This window comes from Apium graveolens, chromosome 6, assembly GCF_009905375.1.
Source record: "Apium graveolens cultivar Ventura chromosome 6, ASM990537v1, whole genome shotgun sequence".
In the NCBI taxonomy this organism is placed as follows: Eukaryota; Viridiplantae; Streptophyta; class Magnoliopsida; order Apiales; family Apiaceae; genus Apium; species Apium graveolens.
Window position 1 is genome coordinate 12857267 of NC_133652.1, and position 11446 is coordinate 12868712.

Genomic DNA, 11446 nt, shown 5'->3' on the forward strand with positions numbered 1-11446 from the left:
TTTGCTCATGCCAGGGAGACTGGCCAGGATCTTCCTCCTAAAGACGATGCTTGAAGGTGGGGAATGCCCCGTTGTGATGTAATAATAGTTTTGAACCTTTGGTATTTGCTGGATGATTATTAAACTGTTTTGTTAATCCTGTCAGTTTTGTTTTAAGGCGTAAAAGATTATATGTTTTTACTCTAATTTTTGTTTTCTTGCTGAATTATAATCTTGTTTGTTTAGACTCTTTGCTCAGTATGTTCCACTCGAAAGTAAGATATGTTCGTGTTCGCGTATCATGATCTCTTGTTAGAGCTAATAATTTAAGTTTTCAGGCATGGAGTGGTGGGCATTACAAGCATGTGATTGGAAGACCAATTTTTCAGCAGTGAAGTAAAAGAGGAAATTTCAAAATTTCAATGGTTTTTCTATACTCACCTCCAACTAAAAGTTTCATTTATAAAGATGAGCAGGAAAATACTATCGCTTTCAAGCACAAGCATTATTTGCTTTACTATTCCTGGTTTTTTACCAATTCTTTTCTTATGTACGTAAAGTGATTAGATAGCTGATTAGCTATTGCAGCTATTACTATACTGAATCAATCAAGAGATGCACAACTATATATTTAAAAATAAAAAAACTTTCTTTTTTTTAAGTGCCTCTACTCCTTGAGTTGGTATCAAATGTGATTGAAAATTTGAAAGATAAGTTGAAAGTTTCATGAGATACCTTAAACATTTCCAATATTATAAACTAAATAACCCTCGATGGGGATCTCATAACGATCCTCATTGCATCGAGGGTTGTTTTTGGTAGGACAGTTGTAGCCTTGAAGTTTCAAATATTACACATATGAGCACATTACTGATAAAATTTCTTGAGGTGGATGTCATTCCAGGCGTTCTTAATTGGTTGACCGTCGAGGTGTGAGAGCTCATAAGTTCCCATACTGACGACCTTCGAAACTCTGTATGGGCCTTCCCACGTTGGTTTAAGCTTTCCTGTGACAGTGGGCTGTGATGCAGCGGAATCTCAAAGGACGAGGTCTCCTATTTTAAAGCGCTTATTTTTGACTCTCTTGTTAAAGTAATTTGCAGTCTTTTCTTGTTGCGTGATCATGCGTAGTTGAGATTCCTCTCTTGTTTTTTCAAGCAAGTCATTGTGAAATCGCAAGCCCTCGAGTGCGAGGGAAGGGTCAAAAACTTCGACCCTTGAGGAAATTAGGCTTATCTCAACTGGCAAGACTGCATCGACGCCATACGCTAGGCGGAAAGGGGTTTCACCTGTCAAGCTTCAGGAGGTCGTCCTGTATGACCACAACACATTCGGATGTTCATCAACCCAGCAGCGGGGAATTTCTTCAATTCTTTTATTTAACCCTTGTAGGATGGTTCTATTCGTTACTTCTGCAAGTCCATTGGCTTGTGGATATGCAACTAAGGCCTTGATATGTTGGATTTTTAACTCTTTTAAAGTTTTCTCAAATTGTGCCCCCACAAATTGCGTGCCATTTTCTGAAACTAGGATTCGTGGGATTCCAAAGCGAAATACCACATATTCCATGAAAAACTCAATCATTTCTTTTTCTCTGATATTTGAAAGGGGTTTTGCCTCGACCCATTTTGTAGCATAATCCACTGCGACCACTATACATTGGCACTGATGTTTAGATTTTGGAAAGTGTCCTATGATATCGATGCCCCACTGAAAGAAGGGGCATGGGGCGAGGATTGAATTGAGCTCTGTCGTGGGTCGATGATTTACGCTTCCATGTAGTTGACATGCTTGGCACTTTCTAACATATTCCTCACAATCTTTCCGAATTGTAGGCCAATATAGACCTTGTCTTATTATTTTAAGGGCTAGGTTTTTTCCTCTGAGGTGATCGCCACAGATTCCCGTGTGTACCTCGACCATTGCTTGATGGGCTTTTCTAATGTCAAACATCGGAGCAGCGGTTCAGATAGAGCGCGACGATATAGCGTCGAACCGATTACACAGTAGCTTCTTGCCTTAAACATGAGTGAGCGAGCTTCTCGTTTCCCGTTAGGGAGTTTGTTGTTGATAATGTACTCGAGAAATGGCTTTCGCCAGTCGGGTTATCCTGGATCTGGTTGATAGAAAACTCATCGATGGCGGGAGCCGTTAGGACGTCGACATATACCGGATTGAGATTGATAGGTAAATTCGAGGATGCTAACCTGGCCAGGGAATCGACCCACTGGTTCTCTTCTCTATCGACATTCAAAAGTTTTCATGAGGAGAACTTCTTGAGTAGTTCTTGTGTTCGTGCCAGATATCGAGCCATTTTTCATTATGTGTCTTGAATTCCCCGCTTATTTGTTTAGAGACTAATTGAGAATCTCCGAATATGTCAATATTTTCAGCTTCGAGGTTCGTCGCAAGTCTTAAGCCTGCGATAAGTGCCTCATATTCGGCGACATTGTTTGTAGCTTGGAATTCAAACTTTAGAGCTTGCTGGACTTTAAATCCCTCCGGGCTTATTAAGATAATTCCCGCTCCTCCAGAGTCGGCCGTCGAGGATCCGTCGACGAATAACAACCACGGTCTTAAATTATTTTCGTCGGGACTCTGGGTTTTAGCTTGGAATTGACATTCAGCAACGAAGTCTGAAAGGACCTGGGCCTTTATCGTAGTTTGAGGCTTATACTCGATGTAGAACTGACTAAATTCAATTGTCCACGCAGAAAATCTACCCGTCATGCCAGGCTTGTGTAGGTTCCTCTTTAGGGGTTGATTCGTAAGCACATGTATCTCCCTCGCCTGGAAATAGTGTCGCAGGTTTCGGCTTGCGATAACTAAGGCATGGACTAACTTTTCTACTTGCGGGTATCTAACTTCAGCATCCCGAAGAGAGTGACTAATGTAGTATACCGGGATTTCTTTTCCTTCATCGACCCGAACCAGTACAGCCGCGACAGTTTCATCGGAGGCTGAGAGATATAACTTCAAAGGCTCGCCAGGTAAAGGCCGAGTGAGGATGGGTGGATTTGTTAGGAATGCTTTTAGCTCGGAGAAATTCTTTTCACACTCTTCGCTCCACTCAAAGTGTGAGGACTTGGAAGCTTTTTTCATTGCTGAGAAAAAAGGGAGGCATCTTTTTGACGATTGGGGAATAAACCTTCGAAGTGCAACGATATAACCCGTTAGTTTTTGTAAATCTTTTACGGATTTTGGATTTTCCATTTCCAAGATTGCTTTTGTTTGAGATGGATCTGCTTCGATACCTCTTTGTGTGACTAAAAAGCGAAGGAATTTTCTGGCAGTAAAACTGAATGAACATTTAGTTGGGTTTAATCACATATTGTTTTTACTTGCGTTTTCAAATGTTTCGCGAAGGTCTAACACACAGTCGGAGGAAATATTCGACTTTTTAGTCACACAAAGAGGTATCGAAGTTCTTGTCTTCTTTAGCAGATTTTAGAACCTAAAAAGATCATTGCTTCTGATGTAATCGAAGATATCATGTGCCGAAAGGTTGCAGCGTTCCTTCATTTTTGCTCCTATAAGCACGTAATTACTTCAGCTTAAGGTCAATTCGTGGAGAATGTGCTCGAAGTTGACATTTATGCCTGGTCAGCTGCATTATTGTCCTTTCTCTGCCATGGACTAAAGCCGTATACAAAGGGAGAAAAAGGTTATATCAATGGCAACCTTTGGATTGTCTTGCTAAGTTCACTACTTTTTGTCCTGAGGGCCGAGTTACTATGCCAATATTCTTATTTATCTGTGTTACTATAACAAATTAGATTTTATGATTTATAAACTACTATGTAATCACAGCTCCTATTTACTTTATTTTTCTAATTAGTATTTTCTGTTTTATGACTCAATGCCAAGTTTTTTGAGTTGTTTTCTGTGAACAGGATATAAAGTGGACACTCTATGCACAGCTGGTGTGCTCGCGGCCGGAGACGCTTGCCCAGTCACAGCTCTAGAGCATCACATGCCACATCACTGTAGCAAACAATTTCCAGCCTTTAGAGCTCGTGTTTTTGCATCCATGATGTAGAAGGAACATGAGATTCCCTTTAAGCGACACAAAGGGTGTCATGAGATTGAGCTTTGGAATGCTGGAACGCAGGTCGAGGCTTTCATGACAGCCTTGAAAACTCAAGTAAGTTATATTAGAAAATTTTGATGATACTCTCTTAACATGTCTACTAATATTTGTCGAAAAAATATGTCAATTTACCTTTCTAGATATCTTGTTGGCTGTTGCAGATTCTGAGCATAATGATGAGCAGAGCCGCTCTGAGCGTGAAAGGGAGGACGTTGCCAATTCTCGTTCTTTTAAATTTTATTTGTCAAAGAAAAAAAGTCTACTTACCTTTCTGTCTTTGTTGATATCTTGTTGCATATTCTCAGCATGAAGATGAGGAGCATTACTTTGGAAATGAGAATAACTACAATGAGGAAGGGGTCATGCGGTGAGTAAATCTCGATGTTGCCACATACATGCAGAAATGTAGTTAGTAAGAAGTACGACACCTAATCTGTCAAATATTGGCCAGCACAAGTCCAGTAGACAATGATGTATGAAACTATATTGGTGATTATCAGGCATATGCATCTAATGAGAGTTATAAAGCACATTCACTATAAAACTTTATAATTTAAATCACCAATATGGTGTTGATATGCATCTGGTATTCACGAAATTCTCAACTTTGATTATGTACAACCCTCCTGCTCTGTGGCACTGCCTAATTTACAAACTTAATTTACTTGATGTTTGTCTATGTATCCTCGTTGTTTATTATAGTAGTCAAGTTTATTCTCGTGACAGGGATTCAGTATCTTTATCAATGCCTCGGCATACAACAGGTTTAACCCCTAGCGCGCCAAAAAGGTTTAAAGAGGAACATATAGTTCATTGCCTAAGCATTAAGGATCCCAGAAAAAATATTGATATTTTGGTACATAGGTCAAGGTAAATGAGATGAATATAATCACTTCGTGTAAAAATAGAAGAATTAGTGTTACAGCAACTTTGCACATACATTCTTCATGCACACTTAACACATCACTTGCTAAAATGCAGCCCATAATTTTTACATGATACTGATCTGTACTTCTAGGGGATCAGGAATTACAATTTTGTAAAAAACACTTTCCAAGGAACTTTATATCAAGGTTGAGAAAAAGGCATTTGCAAACATATACAAGGCGAGCTATATATCAATAATTTCCCAAATCCTGAACCTAAACGCAACAACACTAAATAAAATGCAAGCTCTTATATCAGCAGAACCAAAGCGTAACACAAAATGCAATCTCAAACAACTATAAAGTAAATGAATCACAAGCGCTATATGCAGAGGTAGCCAACAGCTTATGGTGTCAAGACAACATGGAGAGATTAACCTGACAAGGAAGAGAAATGTTAACAGAACTCTAAATAACTACAAATTGTTATTTAAATCATGTTTTACAGCATACTTTCAAGACGATTATATTCCTTTACAAGTAATTGTAGCTCCTAATAACAATATACTACTAAACCCCTCTATTTTTCCCAAAAAGCCAACATTAACTGTCAAGATCGGAAGGTTAAAAAGCAGTTCTTCGTATTCACACTAGCCAGCCAATGGGTTAGCATGTATAGTCACACGATTGAGCCTGATTTCTGCAAGAGGTCTATCCCCTGGTCCAGTCGGAGTCTGTGAAAGGCCAAGATAAATTAAAAATTATACAATTAATTCCTGTTAGGTTGTTCAGAAACACAAATGCACCAATGGCCTTCGCTTGTGTGTAATCCTCTCTTAAAATCAATTTTTAATTGAATTCTATTATCAAGACTTACTTTCTCCATGATGTCAAGGACTTCAAAACCATGAATGACTTTCCCAAAGATGGTGTACAATCCATTGAGATGTGGCTGCTTCCCGTAGGTTATGAAGAACTGGCTGCCATTTGTGTTTGGCCCACTGTTTGCCATCGAAAGTACACCTCTAGCATTATGCTGCACGGGACATTATACACTAAAAACACTGAGTTGGTTGACCCTAATTTCCTCTTTTTTTTGTATTTTTCTTTGTTCTAGTACAAAGAAAGTACCCATGCTAAAGTTGATAAAAAACTTTAACATAGAATTACTTTACATATCCTCCCAAGACACAGTGACCCTGTTCTTCACTCGTGTTACAGCATATAAGGAACATACTAAAAATATCTTCTAGATTCTAGAGCACTAAACACAGGGCAATCTCCACCAACCTCAGTTTTCCCAACTACTTTATGAGAGACAGGACAGGGGACAGGTTAGAAGTTTCAACAAGGCATTTGGAGGGGGGCAGAATTTCAATGTAACCTAAAACAACACAAATCACTCACTCACCCGTTCAGAATAAATTTAGATGATGCAGAATTCTCTCTAAAAAATGTAATGAAACACTAATTTAAAAACTGAAACATCATATAGTTCAACTCAAATGCAAGGCTGGTATTAAGTTACTCAACATACCTTAAGCGACTCTCTTATTTCGTCATTGAACTTTTTGCCCCATATACTAGTCCCTCCTTTACCTGTACCTGTAGGATCTCCGCCTTGAATCATGAAACCTTTTATATTTCTGTGAAATATTGTCCCGTCATAGTAGCCGCTTGCACATAGTGCCAAAAAATTCTGCATCATATGGATTTGTACAAGTAATAAACATATCATCACTAAAAACAATTTTCAGTACAAATTCTAAACAAGAGAGGCTGAGGACTATTAGTTCAGGAAGACGGCCAGGATTGAACAAGTTATCTGGTTACCCTGATAATTGATTGCACTTCCCTCAGTATAGACTTGCTGGAAGCATTATCAGTTTGAGTTAGGATATCAACTGGAATTAAACTGACAATGCTATTCCTAAGACATCATTCTTGCCTGGATTTAGAGTCTTTAGTAATCAATTGATTTCATGGTCCTTTACCAAATTTATCAACGAACTCCACTCACCCACCCTCCTCTCTCTTTCTAGAAATTATTATTTGAATGTTATAGCAGCCAGCAACAAACTAAAATACAAGAAATATTACGTGATTAGTAAATCCTTCCCTACACTGTTCCCGATATCCTTCAAAAATACGAGAAGGGGTATTCAACAGATGCAATAACAGAGCTTGAGTCTACGCGGGATACTTAATTTCAAAAGAATAATGTACCTTTCTCAGCTACTCAACAGCAAAAATAAAAGACCCGTCCTCTTTATCTCCTATCATCAATCTCTACTGTATACATACCCACAGTTTAGCTAGAAAAACCTCTAAATGGCAAAAATTCAATCTCAAAATATCGACCAAGCTCAATCACCAACTAATTAAGAATCTAGTAAAAAGGCCACAAATTATTATACACATACAAAACCAAAAAAAAAACATACGAATACATCAAATTATAGAGTATAATCTTAGTGGGCTATCATTAAAAAATGCAAGAATTAACAAAAAACAAACAAATAATTAAAAATATAAGGTGAATAAGAGTGTAAGGGACCTCAGAGGCTTTGGGGACTTCATCACAAGAGATTTCGCACTTGATATCACCAAGATTTGTGTGTAGCGTCACTGACTGTTGAATAAAATTAAAGAATATGATAATTGTTAATTGATAATTGTAGAGAAGGTGTTTGATGAATTGGCTAGGAGGGGAACAAAACTTACCATCGCGGGAGTCTCGGCAAATAAATACGGGAGAAACTAAAACCCCCTCGTCAAGATTTTAGGCGGAGACATTAATTCAATATTGATGTTTAAATGGTAAAATTTACAAAAAAAACCACCATCACTTGAGTACATAATTGATAATTGATAGATAAGTATTTTATACTAATTAATTATTACTGACTACTCACTAGTAACTAATTGATATTCGGAAAATTACTACCTACTAGTTAATCGATCAAGCAAGCGAGTTGAGTGTTAAGATTTGGAAATAATTCAATTAGGGATTTGCGTAAAAGATTTAAGAATATAAGAATATACGAATGTTTCTGTATGTAAAAGAGTCAATATATTAATATATTATTATTATTAATATTAATTATTAATTAGTAAATGTTAAATGTTAATTATTATTTTCAAAAAACTTTATTTTTTTTAAAAGAAAAAAATTCAAACTTTGACCGATTCGACCGATTTTTTACCCAATTCGACCGATTTTTTCCGAATTGCCCGACTTTTGGCCGATTTTCTAAAAAACCGTACTTTGACCCGATTAACGATTAATCAAGACGGGAACTGTCCGAACTCCGATTAATCAGTTAATCGACCGATTTTTAGAACACCGGTTGGATTACGTGACTAATCTTCTTTAATAAATTAAAGTTAATATTTATTAAATTAAGTTTCATACTTATTTAAAGTTGGAAAAAAACCAAAACTATTTTGATTATTAGTCACCAAAAAGATTATTAAATTTTACTTTGTGGAAAAGGTAAATTTTAAAAATTAATATATTTCACTAAATAAAATTTTATCAGTTTGTTCTAGACCTGTACGTGTGCATGTAGGGGTGATCAAAAAACTTCGTAAAAGTCTAAACTAACCGTTTCATATGGCTCAAATCAAAATTTTATGATTTTATAACGTTTTGAATAAGTTAGGGTTTTTTTTAAATCCGAAAAATAACAATTTAATTTGAATTTACCTTTTATACTCCTCGATGCGAACCACCAAATATATTTACGAAGCAGTTGTTATATAAATTATTAATATTTATAAGTAGTTGAATTCATGTCCACTTGGATATTAAATATCACAACTAAAAAAATTAAATTATTATATAATGAGTTTGATCTAATAATTTATTAACTTATTAAATTTACCAAATACATACATGCACATATTTTTCCTAACAATTTGAATGGAAACTGTTCAACTGAATTTGTTATAACGTGGAGGGTTATGATCTTAAACTAATAGTTAGGATTATGATTAGAAAAAATAAAAAATTAAAATATATGAATCAGACGGTTTTACCCCTCCATCCCACCCAAAATACTCACCCCTAGAGGTGGCCAAATGGGCGGTTCGACCCGCTCAAAATCGCCCCAAACCATTTTTTTATTCGTCTAAATTCGATTCGTGATGGGGTGAATTAAACTCGGTACAGACCGTGAATAGTTACGAGGCGAATACGGATTTGATATCTGCTAAATGTGGATTGGCACGGCACGAACTCGAACTGTCGAACCGACACGAACCGTGACCCGTGCAACTCGTGAACCGTAAACCCGTGCACTTCAATTATTCATATATATTACTCCCTCCGTCCCTAAAAATGTTTCCTATTTTTCTTTTTGGGTCATTCAAAATACTTTTCCTATTCCTATTTTAAGTCATAGAATTATCTTAAAAATTGTGCCAAAATATCCATATCTCAAATTGCCAGCAAATTATCAACAAATATTTTAAACTAAAATATCATCATATTATCCTAATATCAAAACCAAACCAATAATAAAACAAAACAAAAATAAAAACCAAACAGAACATGGCCCGTTTTTACTCGTACTCGACTCACACTTCACCCATGAACCCTAATTTCTCAATCCCTCCCTATTCGCTCTTGGATTAAACACAACCTTCAATTCTCTCTTCACCCACAAACCCTAATTCCTCCGCTCTAATTCTTTCTTCGATTAAACACTTGATTAAACTCATCAATATGAATACACACTGTGGATTTTCGGATTCCGGCGATGAGGCAACGGGTCCTATCGATGTTCCGATCCTGACCACTGCGACAAAGGGGTTCTTTGTGACGACGAACATTGTAACATCCCATATTGATAAGAGTAAGAGTGTTTGGGACCTTTATAGATACAAGTCAACAACTAATGTGTACCAAATCGCTAGCTTTTTCGGACTGACCTGTGGTGGGTTGTTGGGTCCGGTACGCATTCGATTGTGGGCTTGGATGTTATAAGTGGTATCAGAGCTCTACCCGGCCGGAAGTGCAAAGTCACTGCCCGGGTTCCGTTTGTGTGTTTGTGAGATCGACGAGGACGTCGATCCCATAAGAAGGGGTGTTTGTAATGTAACACCCCCAGATCCGGGGTCGGGGATCCGGGTCGTCACGGTCTTTCTTTCCACAATATCACTTCACTTAATTAATAATAATAACCTTATGCTGTGACCCCACACTAACACACACCACAACCCGTTATAGTCTCAGAGATGAAATTGAAATAAGTACAAGTCTTTGAATCCACAATTTAAAATTATTACAACCCAAAATGATTACTTGATAAATTTACAGTTAATTGCCATTATCTGCCACAAGTTATAATTATACATAATTGATTCTCAAAAATAGAATGCCTGATCTACCAATAGATCTACCTCTGCAGCTATAGCAGCCACAACATCATCGGGAAGACGCGGGACGCTTCCCACGCGCTTGTGCTGGGTCTGCTGGAGTCTGGCCATCTTTCCTAACTGTTGTTGTGTGATGAAGAAATAAAGCAAGAGTGAGCCTTACAGCTCGCAAGATAATATATAGTGATAACAATAATATAAGTATCTAGATGGATACTTACTAGAATCTTTTATCGTGTGTAAGATAATTACTAGTATATACTTACTAGTATATGAGCCTTCTCATAGTACTCATGAAAGTCTTGGTCAAAAGAAATGAACCAAGTTTGATATCTTAATGCGATGAAGTCGCAAAATATTCAGTATATACATATATACTTTTCAAAATATTGGAAGTCCTCTTCCATGCATAATATACATAAAATCCCAGTGTATAACTGTATAAAAATATCGTTGCAAGGTGATCTCATATATCTAACCTTGTCTCAACGTTTTTCTGAAAATCTTTGTCATTCATAAGACAATTATTAATTAGATATAAGTTTAAAAGATGAGGTTACCAAATACCCCAATATACTTATATCTTTCCCAATACTACTTGAACTACCACCATTCAAGTTATAATCAGTTTCAAAAGTTCATCCCACTGATGAGACCACAAGATAAGACTTGAATAGATTCAATCTTTGAAATATTATTGAATGAAAAAGTTATGAGATACTTTATTTAGTCCCGATATATATATATCCACATATATATATCCCTTTAAACATTTCCTGGAATCTCTGTTATGCAAAGTATGAACAGAGTTTGAAACATCCAATGAATTTTGGAAAGGAAAAGAATTTTGGCATAAACCCGATATCTCGCTGATCAGGCAAAGATACCAATAAGTAACCTTTTCTACTGTAGATGGATGAATTCCTCACCGGTCATCACCCTGGCCGCATTAGGACCTCGCGCTCGACCGTACCCCGGTCCCTCACGCATTGATGGACTGCCACCCAGCCACTTACACAATAATAGACCGTACCCCGGCCTGTCGCTTATGCCGACTCAATGAGATGGGCTTACTTCCCGAACGTTGGGCAAGTAATCAATTCATTTACCAAATCTGCAACCTCGTTGC

General features: G+C 37.1%; 1 protein-coding gene and 1 long non-coding RNA gene across 3 annotated transcripts; one reads left to right on the plus strand and one right to left on the minus strand.

Moving 5' to 3' along the window:
* Nucleotides 1–3412: 3412 nt before the first annotated feature.
* On the plus strand, nt 3413–4738 carry LOC141668255 (uncharacterized). Of its 2 annotated transcripts, none has more exons than XR_012552974.1 (3): nt 3413–3643; nt 3873–4123; nt 4231–4738. It is a non-coding gene; the product is annotated as an uncharacterized LOC141668255 (long non-coding RNA). The 2 variants fall into 2 exon arrangements; XR_012552973.1 differs by lacking the exon at nt 3413–3643 and adding an exon at nt 3644–3779.
* Nucleotides 4739–5386: 648 nt separating this feature from the next.
* Nucleotides 5387–7782, minus strand: LOC141663766 (peptidyl-prolyl cis-trans isomerase CYP18-1). Its single transcript, XM_074469577.1, has 5 exons — nt 7660–7782; nt 7493–7567; nt 6473–6634; nt 5813–5971; nt 5387–5669 (listed from the first exon to the last, which is right to left on the minus strand). The coding sequence occupies exons 1-5, from the start codon at nt 7660–7662 to the stop codon at nt 5586–5588; spliced, it is 483 nt and encodes a 160-aa protein (XP_074325678.1). The 5' UTR covers nt 7663–7782; the 3' UTR covers nt 5387–5585.
* Nucleotides 7783–11446: the final 3664 nt, after the last annotated feature.

Excerpts from the sequence above, each read along its gene's own strand:
- LOC141663766 (XM_074469577.1), bottom strand. Across the intron at positions 6,635-7,492 it reads AAGTCCCCAAAGCCTCTGAG|AATTTTTTGGCACTATGTGC; the intron begins GTCCCTTACACT and ends CATATGATGCAG. Across the intron at positions 5,972-6,472 it reads AAATAAGAGAGTCGCTTAAG|CATAATGCTAGAGGTGTACT; the intron begins GTATGTTGAGTA and ends TGTCCCGTGCAG.